At 36.7% G+C, this 23,302-nt stretch overlaps 1 protein-coding gene and 1 long non-coding RNA gene across 3 annotated transcripts in view; one reads left to right on the plus strand and one right to left on the minus strand.

Annotated features, from left to right (window-relative positions):
• LONRF1 (LON peptidase N-terminal domain and ring finger 1) overlaps positions 1-23,302 on the minus strand; it is a 36,663-nt gene that overhangs the window by 12,232 nt on the left and 1,129 nt on the right. The window contains exons 2-7 of the mRNA XM_072763584.1: positions 12,973-13,091; positions 11,837-11,959; positions 2,704-2,853; positions 1,955-2,195; positions 1,758-1,854; positions 519-633 (exon numbers count right to left, since the gene is read on the minus strand). Of these exons, the coding sequence (XP_072619685.1) occupies positions 519-633; positions 1,758-1,854; positions 1,955-2,195; positions 2,704-2,853; positions 11,837-11,959; positions 12,973-13,091 (845 nt within the window). The remainder of the gene's footprint in view (positions 1-518; positions 634-1,757; positions 1,855-1,954; positions 2,196-2,703; positions 2,854-11,836; positions 11,960-12,972; positions 13,092-23,302) is intronic.
• Positions 22,521-23,302, plus strand: part of LOC140599668 (uncharacterized) — an 88,314-nt gene continuing 87,532 nt past the window's right edge. The window contains exon 1 of one of the 2 annotated variants that reach the window (XR_012002576.1): positions 22,521-22,866. This is a non-coding gene — a long non-coding RNA (uncharacterized lncRNA). The remainder of the gene's footprint in view (positions 22,867-23,302) is intronic. The other variant, XR_012002575.1, reaches the window with a different exon arrangement.

Here is a 23,302-nt window from a genome sequence, read left to right on the forward strand (position 1 = left end):
AGAATTAAAATTTAAAATACAGTTTCTCAGTCACACTAGACACATTTCAAGTGCTTAATTACTACATGTGACTAGTGGCTACCATGCGGACAGCATAGTATAGAGCATTTCCATCAAGGCAAAAAATTCTATTAGAGTTGGTCCAGATGTTAAAGGGGGCAGAACTGGGGCCAAAATCTAGCCTATTACTAAGGAGGATGGAAGGCAGGGCAACTGGGTTTCCCCAATACTGTCATTAAAATTGAACCCATTCTAGACCAGGCACTTGATCATACCAGATCTTGTTAAAAAAAAGTACATGGGGCTTGGCCTCCAGGACCACCCAACTTTCCCCTATGCTCTCTAAATTCTTCTTTCTCCAGCACTAGCATTTGGGTAATGAAACGTTATCCTTCCTGGTCACTTAGCATACATAAAGTAACTTATTCTGAACGTGGTAATCACTATTTCTATGGCCAAACAGAAATCAATGTTGCCAAGCTTAAGACCAATAAACAGATAAATATACAAATGTTTACCTCTTTTAAGCTTTCTTTGCAAAGAGGACAATATGGTGTATGATCTAAACAACGCTCAAGGCAATTCTTACAGAATGAGTGTCCACAAGGGGTTGTTACTGGCTCAAAAAACAACCTGAAACCAACCAAAATACATGTTAGTTTTCACGTTAAACTATACATTGGAAAAAGTGAATAAATAATGGACCTCTATTTGAGGAAGAAGGAGGATCTAGTGAGCAGGAGAGGAAGGAAGGGGCAGTGATAAATTTAATAAGTACAAAAATGTAAAATACACAACGGATTTCAGAGATGTGAATAATATAAAACATATAATTAATAATCTTAGTTTTTGTATAGATTATTTTTTCGTCACTTTAAAATGACTTAATATGCTTATGAAAGCCTTATTATACAAAGTTAATTAAAACCTTACAGTTGAGTCTTAAATATTAGGCTTAATATCATATGTAATATATCATATGTAATAAACAATACAGAAAAACTAGTTTTATTAACATTCTAATTCTTTCCTGAAACATGATACTTCTGAATTTCCTAGAATTATTATTGTTAGATATATAGGTACTTCAGAAGTCATCTGGCCCACTGCCCTTTCCTTACAGATAAAGAAGCCTAGGCTCAGAGGTAGGGCATCTGCTTGGAATTCCGCTAATTCCTACCAGCCTGTGGCAGCACCAAGCTGACTCTCCATGCAGTGTTCCCTTGACCCCACCAAAACTCAAGTAAATGAAAAATATTCTTTCAAAACTATTAGTCTTCTGGAATTACAAGCCTTCTGCATAATGGAAATATTTATCTAATTTTACTTTAAAAAGATTTTATAGTTGAGATATAAAAACAAGATAGAATCATATACATACAACAACAGGTGGTTAGAATTTTTACGCAAATCTAAAACCAGAGATGTATCTAAATTTCACTAGTATGGGTAACTTCTTTAGTACTTTCCAATTTCCTAGACACTTTTTTATATTTAAGCCATGTGATTCTTATGACACCTGCAATGTAGGTTCTGCAAATACTGACCCCACTTTCTAACTAAGGTAAATCCAAATAGTGTTCAGAGATTTATTTGCCCAAGGTGTGCAAGTTAAGCCTAGAACTAAAATTCCTATCTTTGATTTAGTCCAGTAGTCTGTCACTTTACATTGCCTATTAGAGTAGATTACTTTTATCTATTATGTATTGTATCTGTTAAATAAAATATTCATAATTTGTAAAATGTTATATACTTACCTCATGCAGAGAGAACACTCAAAATCTGAGACATCTATTAATTCTTCTGGGATGTCACCAGAAGTTAATGAAAATGTACAGACTTCATTGCGAGTTTCTATTAAAACAAAGAGATAGGACTATCGTCTTTAGGGAAAAGTTTAAAGACCACTTTAAATAAATAAATGTGTCCTATAAGACTGTAGTGACATTTTTACCTCCTTGTTTTTTAAGCTTATTTCTTCCGTCTTCATCTACAATCACATCCTGGTCTAAAAGAGACAACTTTCTTTTCAGCAGAGCACCTTTTTCTTGAACAGAGAGTAAAGGTTCTGAGGACACTCTTTTTAAACAGTCCTCTCTGGCAGGCATTTCTGCTGAATTTATAGCCTGTGCTGACCAAGCCCGGTTTAAGCTTCCTCTGATAAGCTCTGATGTGACCTCTGGTACTTCTTCATTCTACAAAAATACAATAAACAAAGATAATTCTATTTCTTCACTATCTTTTATTGTTCTCACCAAGAATCAAACTGAAATGAAATTCCAATGTTTCATAATCTTCATTTTAGTATTCACTTAAAAACTTTTAACTTTAAAACCTTGATAAATAAATGACTTTTATTTATAATCACATAGCCCTTAAAAGTCAAATTGATACATGTTTATAATGAGGTTTACACAGGCTAATTTATTTGTTCCAACCCTGAGGAAACTAAAATACCATGTTCTACATTTTCCACAAGACTAAAAGTTTTCTGATATGCAGGGTGACCTAAAACTACGATTAATGAACAAATATTTTACATAAAAGTTTAGTATAAAATAAAAAAGGCTTCAGACAAAATCTAAGATAATGCTTAATAGATTAAAAGTGCCTCAATAGATTCTTAATACTTGAAATAAGAAAGTGAAAATTTTAGTCAAACAGATGTACTAAATCCATGAAAAATCTTTTCTCACCCCTTACCTGCTCTGGACTAAGCTCACTGGCAGAATGAGACTCTTCCATTACTGAAGGAAAACCAAAAGGCTTGTTTTTAATACATGGCAATGAACTCCAGGAAGAGTCCTTCAGGCCTTCTTTTAAGTTTTCAGGTGATAATAAATCACATAAAATCTGTAAGAGAAATATTACAAAAGTAATGGAAAAAATAAAATATTTGCTTAGGGATATTTAATATAAAGTTATCTGATATTTAAGAAATTTTAGAAAATTCGTAGCAGATATTGCTTTTAATGAGCAGAGGAGGAAGGGATTAAGTAATAAATAGAACTGCCAAATTCTCTGAAAGTCTTGTAAAACCAAGATGTGTCTTAATGGGGGTCAGATCACTTCACAGAAATAATTCAAAAGGAATTATCGGAGCAGCTAGATTACTAGCCTGAGAAGGTACCCAAAATAAAAACTGACTTTTTAATGAACGATTGCAAAAAGAAGAGACCTTAAGGGAAGTAGAAAATATTTATGTCTGAACTTTAGTGAGTACTATTCTGTCAGAATGGTTCACAGTTCACCCCAAAGTGTACTGTAAGGCTGGACTCAGAGTGTTTAAGTGAACTAAAGAACTTATAATAACTCTAACTACAAAAGTCTTAAAATTCCATGTGTTTATACTGAATTTAGCTTCTCACAAGCACGGGCAGCTACCACTGCCCATCTCTGGAATGGGAGCACACCATATGGCAGCTGTCCCATAATAGCTGTGAGTTAACCTGGAAGGCAGCTATTGTATCAAAATTTCCAGGTGCTTTTATCAGGAATACATCTAAACTCTAAAAAAAAAAAAAAAAAAAAGGTTAAGTTAGGGGAAGAGCCTGGCTAGAAGGAAATGAGAAAGGCTCAAATGTTTTTGATTGTCAAATAAGCTGTATTAAATGAACAGCAGAACATTTCTTAAAGTCTAAATCTGGAAGTTTGGTTTTTCAGTTGTACTCTCTCAAACAAAAAATGAGATTACTCAGGACGCCTGGGTGGCTCAGTGGTTGAGCATCTGCCTTTGGCTCTGGGTGTGGTCTTGGAGTCCTCTGATTGAATCCCACATCCGGCTCCCCTGAGGAGCCTGCTTCTCCCTCTGCTTATGTCTCTGCCTCTACCTCTCATGAATAAATAAATAAAATCTTAAAAAAAATGAAATTACTCATAAATCACTACAATGCAAATAAAAGTGCATATCTGGTAGGAGCTCAAGCAATACCCCCTTTAATGAACAAACATTGTAAAATTTGTATGTTTTGGGACACCTGGGTGGCTCAGTGGTTGAGCGTTTGTCTTCAGCTCAGGTTGTGATCCCAGGTCCTGGGATGGAGTTCTGAAGCAGGCTCCCCGCTTCTCCCTCTGCCTACGTCTCTGCCTCTCTCTCTCTCTCCCATGAATAAATAAATGATCTTAAAAAAAATAAAATCTGTATGTTTTTATGTCTCCTGGTTTTTTTAAAAAAAAGTATTAAACATTTATTTACCTATCCTAGAACCCCTAAATATTGCTGATCACAAAACTATTATGTTCTGCAAAAAAAGCCAGACATGAGTACACGTTGTGTAATTCCACTTGCATGAAATTCTAGAATAGGCAAAACTGCTCTATCATAGTATAAAAATCTAAACAGTAGTTGCCTCTGGGAGCAGGGATATAGGGGATTTGCTGAAAAGGGGATGACTGAAGTTTCTGGCATGACGGAAATATTCCACATCTTGACTGGGGTGCTGTTACATGGATAATTTCTCCAAACTCCTTGAACTATAAAACCCATGCATTTTATTATATGTTAAATATACCACAATTTACAAAAAGCATATCAGGAACAAATATTTCAAAGCATCAGTTATTTTGCATTCACCTTACCTAATTAAAGGTCAATTTTTAAATATTTACAGAAATATAAGGATATCTAGTAGCATGGAAAACACAAAATTATATGCCCTTAAAAAGTCTGCACTCTCCCCGGGGAGATACCACTAACAAACAGAAAACACACAATAGCAAACAGTGTATTAAATCCATGGGCTAGGATGTATATGCAAACAAGACTCACAGAGGGCTCACTGATGTTAGCTGTATTCGTGAGGCACTGGAGAGCTGACAAAATTTTCAAAATTCTCATACTTCAAAGTACACGAGAATCTCCCTGGGTGCTTGTAAAACTATGCCTGAATTCCAGAGATTCTAACTCCAAAGGTCCGTGGTAAAGTCCAGGAATCGTTACACTTACCATGCACCCAAGGTGATTCTGACTACAATGTAAAAAAACAATCCTATAAAGTGATAAATAAGATGGCATGTTCTGAAGATACTGAAAACATTATGAGTGCAATTATATCAGGGTAGATTTTCCAAAAGAATTTTTCAAAGATTCTAGTCTTTCTAGATGCTATGTGAATAAGTTTGACAAATGTTGAATGCTACTCATGCTAGCATAGCAAAATCTCTGAGAACTTCTGAAGAAATCTGTTTAACTTGGTTGAACCCAATATTCCCCAGTCATTTGATCAGAGAACTACTTCCTTTTTTTTTTTTCTTTTATTTAAAACCTACTAACACACTGCAAAACAAACTCTGGAAAGTGATATATGGATTACTGAGTAAAGGCAGGTAGAATAAATTGAGGCAATACTATGGGCAACTATGAAAATAAGCAGAACTTAGGCTGGAAATTAAAAGCTAAAAGCAGACCAATAGAAATTCTTGAGTAGTGGTCCCAAAGTGAGAAGAGAATGGGCCAGAAAACTTATTTGGAGAGATAATGGCTGAATACTTCCTTAACCTGGAGAAGAGAACAAAATTTCCAGGTCCAAGAAGCACAGAGTTCCAAAGAAGATGAACACAAAGAGATCCACACCAAGACACATTACAATTGGAACACAAAAATTTAAAGAGAGAATCCTAAAACCAGCAAAAGAAAAAACTTATTATATGAAAGGGAAACTCCACAGGCCATCAGATTTATCACCAGAAACTTTGCAGGTCAGAAGAGAGTGGCACAACATATTCAAAGAGCTGAAAGGAAAAAACTTCCATCCAAGAATTCTCTACCAAGGCATGGTTATTATTCAGAACTAAAAAAAAAAGATTAGGAGTATTCCAGACAAACAAGGGCTAATGTAATTCACCACTATACTGGCCCTACAAGGTAAGTTAAAGGGACTTCTCTAAACCGAAAAGAAGTGGCACTAATTAATAAGAAACGTATCAAAGTAAAAATCTCAATGGAAAACATGTATTAAAGGTAAGTAATCAATCACTTATAAAGCAAGTATGAATGTTAAAAGACAAAAATAATTAACTAAAACTACAATAATTAGTTAAGAGATGCATAAAATAAAGAGATGTATAAGGTGACATTAAAAAACTAAAAGATGAGGGGAGAGAAAAAATGTAAAGTTTTGGAATGTGTTCAAATTTAAGTTGCTATCAACTCCAAACAGACCACTGCATACAAAGGAAGTTATATATGAATGTTATGGTGGCCACAAAGCAAAAACTGATGGTAAAATATGCAAAAGAAAATGAGAAAAAACCTAATCATAACACTAAAGAAAGCCACTAAACTACAAGGTAAGAGAGAAAGAGAAGAATGGAAGAGAAGAAAGATGAAAACGGCCAAAAAATAATTAACATGGCAGTAAGTACATACCTATCAAGACTTACTCTAAATGCAAGCAGACTACACTCTCTAATCAAAGACACAGGGTGGCTGAATAGATAAGAAAACAAGATCCATCTATATGCTGCTTACTAGAGATTTCAGAAGTAAGGACACACACACTCTGAAAGTGAAGGATGGAAAAAAGATGCTCCAAGCAAATGGAAACGAAAAGCAAGCTGGTATAGCTATACTCATAGCAGACAAAATAGACTTTAAAACAAAGATTTCAATAATAGAAAAGGGCATTACAGTGATAAGATTCAACAAGAACACATTTTACAAACATATATATACCCAACATAGGAGCACCAAGATATATAAAGCAAATAAAATGGACCTAAAGGGAGGGACTGACAGTAATACAATAATAATGAAGGACTTTACTACCCCCTTTACATCAATGGATAGATCATCCTGGCAGAAAATAAGGAACCATTGGCCTTAAATGACACATTAGACCAGATGAACTTAACAAATATATACAGAACACTGCATCCAAATTGCATCCAAACATTTCAAGTATACATGGAACACTCTCCAGAATAGATCATGTTAGGCCACAAAACAAGCCTCAAATTAAAGAATACTGAAATCATATCAAGCATCTTCTTCCAACCACAATGGTATGAAACTAGTCATTACTTACAAGGAAAAAAAAAACCCCAAAATGTGGAGATTAAACATCATGCAACTGAATAACAAATGGTTCATCGAAGATACCAAAGAAATTAAACAAAAAAAGCTAGAGAGAAATGAAAATAGAAGTACAATGTGCTAAAATCTTTGGGGTGCAGCAAAAGATGTTCTAAGAGGTCTACTTCAAGAAACAAGAAAAATCTCAATCTAACTTTATACCTAAAGCAGCTAGGAAAAAAAAAGGACAAAGCCCAAAGTCCTAGAAGACAGGAAATAATAAATATCACAGCAGAAATAAATGAAATATAGACGAAAAGAGGGATGATCAAAAAAACTAAAAGTTGGTTCTTTGAACACATAAATAAAATCAACAAATGTCAAGACACCCAGACCAAAAAAAAAAAGAAAAAAGGGCTCTTGCATTCGAAATAGGAAATTTGGACAGACCAATTCCTAGCAATGAACTAAACCAGTAATTAAAAACATCCCAACAAACAAAAGTCCAGGAGCAGATGGCTTCATAAAGAAATTCTAACCAAACATTTAAATATCTAGAGTTAATATCTATTCTCAAACCATTCCAAAAACCCAAAGAAAGGACAGATTCCAAATTCATTCTATGAGGTCAGCATTACCCTGACATCAAAACCAGATGAAGATGATACCAAAAAAAAAAAAAAAAAGAAAGAAAAGAAAACAAAGACCTCTAGGCCAGGCCAGTATCTCTGATGAACATAGATGCAAAAATCCCCAACAAAATACTAGCAAACTGGATCCAACAGCATGTTAAAAAAATCATTAATCACAATCAAATGGAATTTATTCCTGGGATGCAAGGGCGGCTCAATATTCACAAATCAATCAATGTGATACATCAACAAGAGAAAGGATAAAAACCATATGATCATTTCAATAAAGGCAGAAAAAGTACTTGACAAGGTATAACATCCATTAATGATATTCAATGGGAAAAAAAACAGTCTCTTCAACAAATGGTGTTGAGAAAACTGGTCAGCTACATGCAAAAAAATGAAACTAGACCACTTTATTACACTATACCCAAAATTAAATTCCAAATGGCTTAGAGACCCAAAATTAAATTCCAAATGGCTTAGAGACCTAAATTTAAGACCTAAAACCATAAAAATCCTAGAAGACAGAAAAGTCAATGATTTCTTTGACACTGGTCATAGCAACATTTTTCTAGGTAGGTCTCCTGAGGAAAGGGAAACAAAAAGCAAAAATAAACTACTGGGACTACATCAAAATAAGAAGCTTCTGCACAGTAAAGGAAATCATCAACAAAACCAAAAGACAACCTGCTGACTGGGAGAAGATATTTGCAAATAATATATTCAACAAGGGGTTGATATCCTATTTTGGATAGGATATATATCCTTTATATATATAGGATATATAAAGAACTTAACCAACTCCCCCCCCCCCATAACCCAATTAAAATGAGCACAGGACATATATAGATATTTCTTCAAAGAAGATATACAGATGGCCAACAGATAACATGAAAAGATGCTCAACATCACTAATCATCAGGGAAACGCAAATCAAAACCACAAGGTATCACCTCACACCTGTCAAATGGCTAAAATCAAAAACACAAGAAACAACAGGTGTTGGCCAGGATGTGGGGGACAAAAGGAATCCTTATTCACTATGCGTAGAAATGCAAACTGGTGCAGCCACTGTGGAAAACTTTGTGGAAGTCCCTTAAAAAACTAAAAACAGAAATACCATATGACCCAGTAATTCCACTACTGGGGATTTACGCAAAGAACACAAAAACACTAATTCAAAAAGATATATGCACCTCTGTGTTTACTGCAACATTATTAACAATAACTAAACTATGGAAGCAACAGATGAATGGATAAAGATGTGTATGTACACAATGGAATACTACTTGGCCGTAAAAAAGAATGAAATCTTGCCATCTTCAACGACATGGACATATCTAGAGGATATAATGCTAAATGAAATGTTAGTCCAGAAAGACAAGTACCATATGGTTTTACTCATATGTAGAATGCAAGGAACAAAACAAATGAACAAAGAAAAAAAGAAACAAAAGCAGACTCTCAGATATAGACAATGGGTGATTGACAGAGGATGTGGGTGGGGTTTACGATGAAATAGATGAAGGGATTAAAAATACACCTGGATCATGATGAGCACTGAATAATGTATAGAACTGTTGAATCACTATAGTATACAGTAAAACTAATATAACACTATGTCAATTATACTAGGATAAAAAAAGGTAAAAAAAAATCTGTCAGATAAAAAAAAGAGGGCTCTGATAAAATCAGAAATGATATGTTATGACTGACATCACCAAAATATAAATATAAGACACCACTAAAGTTATATGCCAACAAGTTGAACAACCAAGAAGAAATGAATAAATTTGTAGAAACATACAATCCACCAAGACTGAATGGTGAAGAAACAAAAATTTTGAATAGATCATTTACTATTAAGAAGATTGAATCAGTAATCAAAAACCTCCAAATAAACAGAAGTCCAGGACAGATGGCTTACTGGTGAATTCTACCAAATATTCAAAGATTTAATATCTACCCTTCTCAACTCTTCCAAAAAATTAAAGAAACACTGAAAATTTTGAGGCCAGCAGTCTGACAAGAAACCACAGGAAAAGAAAACTACATACCATTATCAGTGACTACATTACTGCAAAAATCCTCAACAAAATATTACCTAACTGAATTTAACCACACAGCAGAAGTTCATACATGATGATCAAATGGGATTTATTCCAGTGACACTCATGGATTGGAAGAATACTATTAAAATGTCCATACTTCCCAAAGCAACCTACAGATTCAATGTAATCTCTATCAAAATCCGAATAGTACTTTTCCATAGAACTAGACTAAATAATTCTAAAATTGTAGACAATCACAAAAGAATCCAAATAGCCAAAGCAATCTTGAGAAAAGAGAACAACGCTGGAGTGTGCTCCTTGATTTCAATCTATAGGACAAAGCTACAGTAATCAAAACAGTATGATAATGGCATAAAAATGCACACATGCATGATCCAGATCTGAGAACCCAGAATTAAACCCATACATAAATGGACGATTAATTTACAACAAAGGAGCCAAGAACATACAATAGAAAAATGAGTCTCTTTAATAAATGGTGCTGGGGAAAGCTGGAGAGCCACATGCAAAAGAGTGAAACTAGACCAGTATCTTTCACCATACACAAAACTCAAATGGATTAAAGACTTGAAGACCTGAAACCATAAAATTCTTAGAAGAAAACATACGGTTTCCTCAGTATGGGTTTTAGCAGTATTTTTGTGGATCTGATTCCAAAGGCAAGGAAAAGAGCAAAAATAAACAAATGGGATTGCATCAAACTAAAAAGCTTCTGCACAGCAAAAGAAATCATCATCAAAACAAAAAGGCAACCTATTAAATGGGAGGTTTTTGCAAATCATGTATCTGACAAGCGATTAATATCCAAGATATATATAGAACTCTTACAACTCAACAACAACAAAACCTAATTAAAAATGGGTAGAGCTCTGAAAAGACATTTTTTCCAAAAAAGATATACAGATGGCCAACAGGAACATAAAAGATGCTCAACATCACTAGTTAGAGAAATACAAACCAAAATCACAATGGGGTATCATCTCACAGTGGTTAGAATGGCTATCATCAAAAAGACAAGAGATAACAAGGCTCTGAGGATGTGGAGAAAAGTGGATCCTGTGTACTGTTGTTGGTAAAGCCACTATGGAAACAATATGGTGATTCCTCAACAAATTAGGACTAGAACAAAGATATCGTGCAGCTATCGTTCTGGATATTCATCTTTAGAATGCAAAAACACCGATTTGAAAAGACGTGTGCATTCCTATGTTCAGTGCAGCATTATTTACAAGAGCTGAGAAATGGAAACAGCCTAAATGTCCATCAATGGATGAATGAATAAAGATATGCTATACGTATCCAATGGACAACCACTTAGTCTCCCCCACTAAAAAAATGGTATTTTGCTATTTGGGACAACATGAAGGGACTCTGAAGGTATTATGCTAAGTGAATAAGTCAGATGGAGAAAGATAAATGTGGTATGACTTTACTTCATATATATAATCTAAAACAAAAACAAAAAAGAAATGAATAAACAAAACAAAACCAAAACAAACTCACGGATATGGAGAACAGATTGGTGGTTACCAAAGAGGAAGGGCATTGAGTAAAATGGGGGAAGGGTGATGGATGGTAAATAGCCTTTTAGTGGTGATCTCTTACAATGTGGTACATGGAAACATATAGTGTTATGTATCTATTAGTTTGGTTCCAATCAAACTAGTAGAAAACACCTAAATTTACCCAAAAATAATAAATTTAAATATCTGCTAATGAAATATTTTGATTTCAGTAAAAACTCTATACATTAAGTATACAGACCTGAAAACTACTTGTCAAATTGATACTAAATCTGACTCACTGGACTCTTTATGTTCTCTCTTTTTTTTTTTAAGATTTTATTTATTGGAGAGAGAGAAAAAGCATGAGTTGGGGGGACGGGGTGGCAGAGAAAGAAGGAGAAGCAGACTCCCTGCTGAGCAGAGGGCCAGATGTGGGGCACAATCCCAGAACCCCAGGATCATGACCTTAGCTGAAGGCAGTTGCTTAACCGAATGAGCACCCAGGCGCCCCTGGATTCCTTATGTTCTTATCTCAAGTTTCTAATCAGCATTTTTAAAAAGACAACGTGTCTTAGACCTGCCTTCAACTATTATAATTGGTAAACCGATTACCTTTTCTACTTCTAGCTTTGCAGGTGCAAAATCCTCATCAAGGGCTAAGCACTGAAGAAATAGTTGTAAGGCATCACCTAAAAAACCAGCATCCTGGAGTACTTTTCCTTTCCTGAAGTAGACCTTCAATGGAAGCACATATATACAACTTTTACTGACAGAATTATTTTTGAAAAATCAGTATCAAGAAAAAGAAATACAGTTTGCTTGGAAATGTGCATTTTAAAATTCTGAATGACTCTGAGAAGCCCAAAGCATTTCAAAGGTACAGTTACACACTTCCCCCAGAGAAGTGCTTATGGAAAAATGACTTCAAAACCAAATTCCTAATTATATCACTTCAGTAATCCAGAGGATTCTTTCTTTTTTTAATAGTTTTAAAATTGTCCATACAAGATCATTTTCCATCTTCTTAATATATATTTGCCTTGTGCTAACCAGTCAGGCCATCATGGGATTCTGTGTCATTTTTCTTATTAATTTATAATTTTTAGAGCATCCTTACTATTTTGTCCTCAAAGACATGGTTTCAAATGGGCAAACAGTCATATAAGACAGTAACTTCCAGCTTAAAGAACATATATGGGACATGAACTGATTTGCCTTGGCAATATGATACAAAGGAGAATGAGTAAACTTATTACATAAGATACATTTGCCTCAAGTCTTTTTTTAAAAGCATATGGGCAAGGCAACCTCCCTGGTCCCCACTGACTGTATTAAATCACTGCCTCATCGGGCCTCCATGATGATGCCTCCATCTTCTAGCCTAAAGGACCTCGTCTCTTTCCATCAATAGACCTCCTCCATCAATTTTCAGCTTGGATACATTTTCACAGTGTGACCAGTTTCATCTCTTTGAGGAAATTTTGATTATTCAAGTCTCTTTGTTTGTTTGTTTTTCTCTATGCCTTAAATTCAGGTTGTTCTTAGTTAGGAAATAAAGGTACCTTTTAATTAAAAAAATTGCTAGATAGCCATCCACACAAAATACTAACCCCAGATTTCTAAAACTCTATATATTTTATTTAAAGAGTCAACAAATCTATCTTGGTGAAACTTGTAACCATAACTGAATTCATGTTCCCTACAGGTGAAATTATTAAGTGTATATAAATGTAAAACAATAATTTTACCTCAGGCCAATTTGGCAGTTGAAAGAGAACTGCATTTAAATCTTCTATGGCTGCTTTAAACTCTTGAAGACCAGCATATGATTCTGCTCGGTAAATTTTTAGAGTCACGTCACTGGGCTCTGAAATAAATATTTTGTAAAGGGTTATTTTAAAAATATTATTGTATAATCCATAAAAAAATACACTAGATTAAGAACTGCCTTAGTGATGCCAGCCAATAACCACTAAGCAAAGTAGAGTATACATGCAACCCACTTATGTGTTGAATATTATCTGGAAGTTTTATCACATGACTATATGTGAATAATTTTAGCACAAGAAATGGTGGTTTTTAAGTACTGGAAATATTTTATAATATGAATAATCACCTTCAAGAAAACAAATGTTTTCTTAAAATAGGGCATTCTATACAGATTTGAAAAACAGGTGCTAGAGGTTTAGAAAACCTGCCTCTTTATGGTAAATCTTACTTTTTTATACCTTAATTTCTAAATCCTCACTTATAAACAAGCATATGTGCTACTACTGCACACTGATGGGTTAATTTAGGAGGTCAAAATTCATCAATTGTTACAGGTACATAGTTTCTAAAACGGAAGCCTAAGCCAAAAATTAATTTTCAGTACATCTAAAGGACAAAATTAATCTAACTCTTCTTTTAAAGCTATTCATCTTAGAAGCCTTCAAAAGCACATGCTTAGAAAATAAAACATTCATCGTGAAAAGGGTATAAAGACCCATAATTCCTCATTTAAAAAACAATGTATAATAAAACAGTTCCCTAGTTTAGTTTTTAAATGACTGCCTTCCTACATATAACTCTCAACAATGACATTGGATTTTTTCAGCTGATGCTTCAGAATTGGAACTACACTCTTCCTTCAAATGTGTACCAATGAAAATTTCCAAAGGAGAATGAAATCTTTCAGGAAAATATTTCATGCTTCCTAAATAAAAAAGACATGTCTAGAATATTTTGTCTTTTGTTTCTTAAAGTAATATAACTGGAAACCATTATCTCTGAATAAAACCACATGGAAATTGAAAGCTCTATATGATTCATCAATCAAGAATGAAAAGTCCTGGCATAAAACTTGGCCCTGTAGGTGTTCAGAAGATTTTATTTTATCCCTGTCTTTGAGGAGCTTACAATCTAATTAGAAAATTTTACTTTATTGTGAAATGGGATCATGTAATCTTGATTTGACAAAAATAACTAGAGTTTAGAAAATTGAGAGCAGCATGTGCCAAAATAGTCCAAGAATGAGTAGTCAATGCAAAAGCATAAAAAAAAAAAAAACAACCCTGACCCATAAAGGACTGCTCACCCAGAGCTGGGGTGCTTCCAGCAGCATCCTTGGGGCCCCCCCTTCTCTGCATCTCAGATACAGGGAGATGTTCATCAGTTCACTGTTGCAGCACACAGCCCATTCCCCTCTTGGGTCCCTGAAGGGGCCTTTTTTTTTCATTCCAATTTTTTTCTTTTACAGCAGGTCCCCATTGCATCACACTTGATGCAAAATTTTAGAATATCAAACCCTTTTATTGATGCCTTAATTACTCAATACACTTCTGTAGGTCAGCACTGAAGCAAGTGTCCGAGAATACCTCTGTCATTGACAACAGCCAGCCAATGTATCACACTTCTCCACTCTGACCAAAATAAAAACAGACTCTTTCCCTAATTCTCCCAACACAAAAACACCAAGGCTCTTGGGATTCCCTAAAGGTGAGCCTATAAAATTAGTATATATAGGGAGAACAGAAAAGGTACATATAAGAGGACTAGATTTTAAAAGTCTTGTTCCCTAATTCCTCATAGGTAACATTTATATTAAGAACTTCAAATGTTAATGGAATAATTATTTTAAATGACTTTATAAAGGGGGAACTTTATCCAGTGAGTTTAAATTGCCCAAAATTGAGATTAGGGCCAATCCACCCACTTATTTCAAACTCTTAATTCTAAAAAAGAGCCAAATGCACTGAGACCCTCAAATTATCAAAGCATAGAGTGTCTGCCCTCCACGTAAACTTCTGCAAAATGCAATTGTGACCATCTCCCCCCCACCCCGCCAAAAAAAAACCCCACCCAAAATACAACTATCAGCCCAGCTGTGTTAGTAATTCAAGTTTGAAAGAGTCAAAACAAATGTTTCCAGTATGTTCTCTACCTGGCCTTGAGCACCCTAAAGTGAAAAAGTCACCTCAACTGAGCATGGCCTCAGGGAGGGGCCCCTCAGACCACTACCGCAGGTACCCTAGTGCCTGGCACATACAGACCCAATTTGCTGAAAAGGTGAAGAAATACAAAGATGCCATTCAGGCTAATTGTACTAAAACCATGATTCAGCTCTCACATACTTATCTTCAGTTCTGAGCTTTTCTTTTTAAAGATTTTATCTATTTATTTAAGAGAGAGATAATACAAGTGAGAGGAGGGGAAGGGATGGAGGGAGAAGCAGACTCCTTGCAGAGCAGGGAGCCCAATGTGGAGCCCAATCCCAGGACCCTGGCATCATGACCTGAGTTGAAGGCAGATGCTTAACTGATTGAACTACCCTGCTGCCCCAGTTCTGAGCTTTTCAACTTGCCTTCAGATTCACCAAATTTCCAACCACCTGCTATAATTTCTTCAAACTCAGTATGTTTCCATTTAAAAAAAAAAAAAAAAGTCTTTTTTTCTGTATTCTCTACTAATTATACCACTGGACCTCCCAAGTCAAATCCTTAACTCTGTCAATTTTACCTCCTATAATAATTCTCAAATCTGTCCCTGGTCTTTTCCAATCTTACTGCTAACAGCCTTAGTTAAGGGTTTGGACTCAGATCTCTTAAGATTTTTGCAACAACTTGCTAACTGCTCTCCCTGTCTCCAATTTTACCCCACTTCTATCCTCACCCTCCATAAGATGAGATGTGTATTTCAGTACAACATACAATTCCCTAAACTCCTGGCTCCGGCCCAGCTCTCCAGCCTTTCTTCTGGTTATTATCAACCTCCTACTTAACAAGGCTCCAGTAATTCCTAACCTCACCCTGCCCCACATGCCATTCTGTTTCATGCCTCCTTCCTTTGCTTATAGAACTCCCTCCTTGTCAGGGCTCTACTTTAATCCTCCCCTTGGTCTGGGGAACGATTTCTCATCCAACAGGACTCATCTTACCAATCTCTTCTCAAGATGCTTTCTTCTGAGTGTACCCTCACTTGGAACATCAGGAGGATCAAGAGCAGGAGCTCTTAAGTCACACTGCCTGAGTGACTGTGGCAAAGTGCCAAACACCTCTCTACCTGTTTCCTCCGCTACAAAATTGAGGGCGTTTTCTAAAATTTATGTATTTATTTTTAAAGAAACACCACTTACTATGTACTATTCTAAATGATTTACAACCTTCAGTAATCCTACGTGGGTCTAGCACTGTCCACTGTCCATGTTCATAGATGAGGAGACCAAGCATAGAGTGTTTAAGTAACTTGTCAAGATCAAAAAGCTAGGAAGTGGTGGACTCTAGATTCTCCCTCAGGCAGTATGGCTCCAGAGTTCTTTCTGTTCACTTTGGCAAATAACAGCAGTTACCTCACAGGATTACTCAAGAGTAAGTTAATGTATGCAAAATACTCAGAAGAGGGCTTGGTACATTGTAAATGTTGGCTATTATGACTGTTCCTTCACTGTATGTGCACTGCATTCATTCTAAAATCTATTTTTGAGCTCCCTCCATTATTTCCTGTCTTTGTGTCCTCAAATCCTGGCTTTGCTAAATGTTTGCTGAACAAGGGGAAATCTGTCCCCTTATGCTCCTTAATTCATGTTCCCATTTTCTCTTCTCTTAGACCCAGTGGTATTGTCAGGCATCAGGCAAATTAAAAAAAATTAAATTAAATCGTGCTATACATCTGAGGAAACCAGGTCTTAAGCTGCTGAGGCATTTCATGGGCTGAGCAGAGTTCCCCAGAATCCCAATTACTCATCTTTGTTCCAATCCTAAGGTGGTTTCCTTAGTTCATCTTCAAGAAACTTTTTTTCAGATCATAAAAACTATGTTTACTTACAAAATCTGTAAAACCTGAATATTAATAAAAATCTTTTTCCCTCTATAAAGAAATAACCAGTGTTGGCCTATAACCTATGCCATTTTCCTGTATGTGTAGATTACATTTTTAATTTTACAGTTTTATGAACTCTACCCTAAATAGAGTTTACAACCTGCTTTTGTGTCAATGCAATTAAATCCACATGATTTTTAATGGTTGCAAAGAATCCTACCACATTCGCAATCCATTTTAAAATATACTACTCAGCAGTTTTTACTTCCAGCATTTGCTACTACAGAGGCACCCAGGTGGCTCAACTGGTTGAGCATCACACTCTCAATTTCCACTAAGGTCAGATCTCAGGGTCCTGGGATGGAGCCGTGCCTCCAGCTCTGAGCTCCATGGAGGGTCTGCTTGAGATTCTCTTTCTCCCTCTGTCCCTATGCCCTCCCCACTTGTGTGCTCTCTAAATAAATAAATTTTTTTAAAAAGTACTTCAATGAACACTTATCTGTATGCCTTTACATATCTGCTTATTTCCTTAGTCACTGTCTATATAGTTGAATGGCTATGCCAAAAATTACATATACAATGCAACAGTAAGCTTGTCCTTTAAAACTATGTATTTATTGCCTAGATTGTTTATGCATAAGAAAAAAAGTCCATGTTCATAATCTTTTACTCATTTTTCCCAATGTCTTTTTCTGAGATTTATATGTTGCTCTATTTCAACAATCTCAATGGCTAACCAAAATGCCAAATTTCTTTGCTTCTGTCAAAGAACTTTTCAAGTTCAGTATGGTAGGGCTTGGTTATCACAGTTAAACTAAAAGCTGCCTATATGGCTCGTGGGTTAAGCAGTGGACTCTTGATTTTGGTTCATGATCTCAGGGAATCTGCTTGGGATTCTCTCCCTCTGTCCCTCTCCCTCTGTGCCCCCCCCCCATCCCTGTGCCCCAGCTCATGCTGTCTCTCTCTCTCTCTCTCTCTAAAATAAAATAAATAAGTCTTTAAAGTAAAAGCTGTCAATGGAGAAGTTATTAGTGATTAATAAAGTCCAGGAATAGTAGTCTGGCATACTTAAGGTGATAACTATTGGATTCAGAACACCTGGGTTTAGATCCACTTTGGACAGTTTACCTTACTCTTTAAACAGTCTCCTCACCTATACAATGCTGGTGACACCTACATCTTAAGACTTAAGACCGCACTTAAGTCGTGAAAACTACATAGACAATGCCTGTTGACAGTTAACACAATCCCTGGCACAAAATGCTCAATAAAAAATAGATATTGTTACTATTACAAAGTATTTCAAAATAAGTTGACTAGCAATGAGATTAGCTCTTGATACAAGGTATTAGAGTATTTTCTTTTCTGTTACCTAAATAAAACTTTACCAGGTGAGAAACATCTTTAGGGATAAGTAGTACAGACTGGATAAAAGGAGAGGAAGGAAAAAAACAAAACAAAACACTGATCCCATCCTACCAAAGGGGTTGAAATTTGAACAGAAGCTTCCGTCTTGCATTTTAGAGTCTAGGTCATTCACCTTCTACAGTAAAACATATAACAATTTTGAAAAATATCTACAACGCAAATAGTAGAATACTATATAAATGCCTTTAAAATTTCACTTAAATATATCTAAGACTCTTAGAAATTTTCTATTAAATAGAAAAACAATTCTGCATACACCAAAGGTTAATATACAAATAACTAGAAACCTAAGATAATGGAGTTTTGATAAATTTTGCATTGTTTTATGAATAAAGAACAGATAAAAGACATGGAAATTATTTAAAACACCACTTATCATTTATATAACCCCTTTTCCCATCCTCTATATCAGTAAGACTATGCCAGTGTGACTGCTTTTTGTAGTGACCCTGAGGCATTGCAAAAATCCTTAAAGTGTCTTCTGACTCAAAGAAAAGGTGAATCAGAGATCTATTGCATATAGGCTGTTTGTTATGTCAGTTAAGCAATAAACTCCTTTTCTTTTCAATAAACACCAATTTACTGCAACTTTAAAAGAAATAAAAAAAATACAGACTCTAAAAGGACAGTCTGTATTTTGTCCACTTCTTATTTCTAGCCATGTATGTAGTAAGTACTCAGTAAATACCCACTGAATAAATAATACTTGAGATTTATGACTTATATGCTAATTTTTAAAATGAATTTTAGTCTTAGAAACAGGATCCACATACCTGGTGCTTCTGCTTTCAGTTCTAACTTGATTATTTACTTGCCTCAATAAAGTCACTTAAAATTCTTGGAGCTCTCTTTTTCAGTCCCTGAATTAGGAATGCTAAAGCTGCCCTCCTACCTCATGTGATCTTTTGTAAGGATCAGTTAAGGGAAATGAAAATATTTTGTAAACTATGAGACACCATGTAAATGTCAGTGTATACTATTTCAAGTGTTTTACAGATTAACTTAGGGCATACAAAGTTTACTGTTTAAATAAATTTAAATCTCTTCGCATTAACCTAATTAAGATATTAAACACCTCTACATTGTCTTTTTTTTTTAACTTTATTTAAGAGAGATAAAAAAAAAAAAAAAAGCCATGGGGGAGGGGCAGACTGAGGAGAAGCAGACTCCTGGCTGAGCAAGGACTCTGAGATCCTGATCTGAGCCCAAGGCAGACACTTAGCGGCTTAAGGGACTATGCCACCCAGACACCCCCAAAACACCTTTACATTTTAAGTGTATTCAGTATTTACCTATAATTTGACTAATCTATTTATAATTAAAGCCTTTCAGTATCTCTATTTTATTGATGGGTGCTAAAATGTTACTACTAATTCACACACATAGGCTAGAATCAGGAATTAACCCTCAATCTGCTAATACTAATGTGGGAGAGAGAAAAGAACAGGACTGACATAACATTTAGATTTTCATTTTAGCTAAATCATCTTCTAGTTGTAGCACAACTTTTACATTTAAAAAAATTTTTTAAAGATTTTATTTCTTTATTTGAGAGACAGAGCAAGAGTGTGAGAGCACAAGCAGGAGGAGGGCGGGGCAAGGGAGAAGTAGACTTCCTGCTGAGCAGGGAGCCCGAGGCAGGGCTGGATCCCAGGACCCTAAGATCATGACCTGAGCCAAAGGCAGATGCTTAACTGACTGAGCCACTCAGGTGCCCCTAAACATATTTTAATTAATATTTACTAGGCATTTATTTTGTCAGGCACCATTCAAAGCACTCTACATCTAATTCTCCCAACAGCCCTAGGTAGTTGTGACTACTGCTATCTATCTATGAGATACTATTCTTATTCTCTCTTTTCAGATAAGGAAACCAAAACAGAAAGGTTAGACAATAGGCCCAAGGTCAGAGCGCAAATGGAGGACTGCAAGTGGAGGGCTGCGCTGGGATGCAAGCCTGGGCCGTCAGCTGCCAGTGTGCACAGCTTTAACCACTAAGACAGCTGTGCCTCCACTGCTAGCTGCCTCAGTTTCCTTCTGAGGTTAAGGGTGCTCCACAGGATTCTTTACGAACATCAAATGATATGTAAAATATTTTTTTCATGCTTAATAGGCAAGAACTATACAATTAATGTTAAAAAACAAACGTTTATAAGTATTTGAAATAAACTGCTCTCCCTGTTATGACCTTTGTTATTTTAAAACCAGTTCAAACAGTAAATTACAACAATCTTTTGTCTTCTTTTAGGAGAGAGGGGTGTATACAGAGAGGAGGCAAGTCAGTGCAAAAATTCATTAAAAATAAATGGAAAATAGCACAGCAGAGTGGGGGCATTTCAACAGGCTCTTAAGTATAAAGATTCAACACAGCAAAGGCTTTTACATAATAGCCCTGAATACTAACGAGACAAAGTTATGAAACATCTGAGAGTTAATACCAAAAGATCAATAGATTAAATGTTATCTAAATATATTTCAACTTGACAGAAACTTATGTAATCTCAATGGGAACCTTCTGATTTTGGTAAAGGTTTTCAAGCTTTCCTTTCTTGTCAACAGGGATAAATCTGGACGGGTGTGGGCTAACTGCAGACTAGATTATCTTTTTCTAGTTAATAGTATTTAGTTTTTCATAAGAATTTTGTGAAGAAATTATAGTGAAGGTCTTTTAGTTACTACCACTGTACAATTATATAAACGCATTTCAAATGCCTATCTAATGAACTGACTCTGAAAAAGTTAATGCCTAACTACAGATTTATAACTCTATTAAATATTTTTATTTACCCCCCAAAATTGTTAGAATACTTGATATCTATACCAACTACAATTTGTTAACTCTAAGATCTTTTTTTCCCTCCAATGCTGCACTACAGATTTATGGGATGAAAAAAGTTATCCTTGTTAATAACATTCAGACACATTTTTGAGAAGGGAATTAATGATTTTTGAAAGACCTCAGAAGAGGGAAAAATTGGCTATGAGGTGAAAGTCAAAAGACTTGAGTTCTAGTTCCACAAAAGTAAGATTTAAGTAGCTAAATAGGCAAAATTCTTCTGTGCATACCATGCAAATTGTCTTTAAAAAAGAGACAGGGTTTTTTTTCTGTTAAAAATAATATCTCCAATCCAAAGCCCCAAATCCTCCTTAATTAAAAGATTACTGGTTATAAAACAGTAAGCCAGACCTTAAATTAGTAAATGTGCTCACTGTTCTGTAGATTAAGACCTGAATTCTTATGAAGTGCCTAATTTTTATGGAGTGCAGTATTTAATACTACATGGTGCTATCAGTAAATTTTAGCCTTTATTTTATACCAGGACCAAAACAACAACAACTTCTCTGGAAATGTGCCAAACATTTTCAAAAGATGAGTTCTAAAGCTAGGACCCACCAAAGTGCAACATTTAGGAGAAATGGAGGATATAATGTTGCCTCTCCAACCAGCTAGCTGTGTGGACTGTGGGACAACTCGTTTCACTGTCCTGGCTCCTGCTTCATTTTTAAAATGAGGACCATGGCCTAGATGGTCTGTACTTCCTCAAACTCTATTTACCCAGAAAGGCGGAGCTGCCTGTATCAGAATTTTGTATTCCAACTAGTTCTCTTTTGTTCTGGGCCTATCATTCTATTACTCCCCTTTATGACTGCTTACAGTTCCCATAAAGATACTCAAAGACTACGAAAATATGCCAAGTTTATGCTTTGCGCTCTAAAGGTATTAAATAGAAGGTCACTAGTTCAAAATGACTAAGCACTTAGGATAAAGGACCCACAAAAGAGCGTTTCAGTTACACAGTTTATAAATTGACTTAATACCTAGTATCAGTTTTTATTTTGGGTGTCTACTTTCTCCGGTATTATTACTCCCTCAAGCATTATTTCATGCCAATAAAGACACCAACCTTGAAATATGCTTATTTAACACAAGGCTTAAGAGGGACACTATTGACATTTGGGGCCTGGTAAGCGTGTGGGAGGCTGCCCGGTGCGCCGTGCGAGGTAGAGCAGCATCCCTAGCCTTTGCCCACTACATGCACCAGCACTACTACTCACTCCCGCCAGGGGAGACAACCCAAGATGCCTCCAGTTATTACCAGATGTTGCTCTAGATAACGTCCTCCCCCCCGCCCCCGCGGTAAAGTCCCCCCCTAGTGGGGGCACCACCGATGTAAAGAACTCTTTATTCTACCTCAAGTCGGGCAGGGTCCCCTTCCGCAGCCTGAGACCCCCTGAACGGTGCTAACCTAGGTCAGGAAGCCGAAGCGGCTTCTTGGAGACGAAGGAGGATCAGACAAAAGATCCAGAAGGCTTTTTCCCTACGGCTTGATCAGGCGCGGAAAGGCAGGCAGGCAGGCGCGTCTAAGAACTCAGCGGAGACTACCTCCTCGTCTGCGTGCACCGGGGCTACGCGAAAGGTGAGCACGCGTGCGCTTACGCCGTGGCCCGGGCAGGCCGCCTCGGGCAGCCCGCGCTGCAGGCGAGCGCAGGTGGGCGCGGACCCCCACCCCCCCCGGCGGCCCCGCGGCCCCGCGGCCCCGGCAGCCGCCCGCGCCCAGCGGCCGGCCGGGCCTCCCGGAGCGGGGTGCGGGCGCCCAGCTCCCGCCACGCCCACCGGACGTCACCCGTTACACAACCCCCCCCCCCCCAGCTTATGCAATTGTGCCCTCCCGCGGCTTCCAACTGCCCCAGTGACTCCTGCGGGGCACGACGGTAGACGCCCCACCCCCGCCCCGGCCGCCGAGTGCGGGCGGCGGCCCCAGCGGGCCCGGCCAGGCCGGCCAATTGCAGGAAGGAGCGCGGCAGGAAGCTGCGGCTCGGGCTCGCCCAACTTCCACCGCATCCCGCGCTCCG

Source organism: Vulpes vulpes, chromosome 7 (assembly GCF_048418805.1).
Source record: "Vulpes vulpes isolate BD-2025 chromosome 7, VulVul3, whole genome shotgun sequence".
NCBI lineage: Eukaryota > Metazoa > Chordata > Mammalia > Carnivora > Canidae > Vulpes > Vulpes vulpes.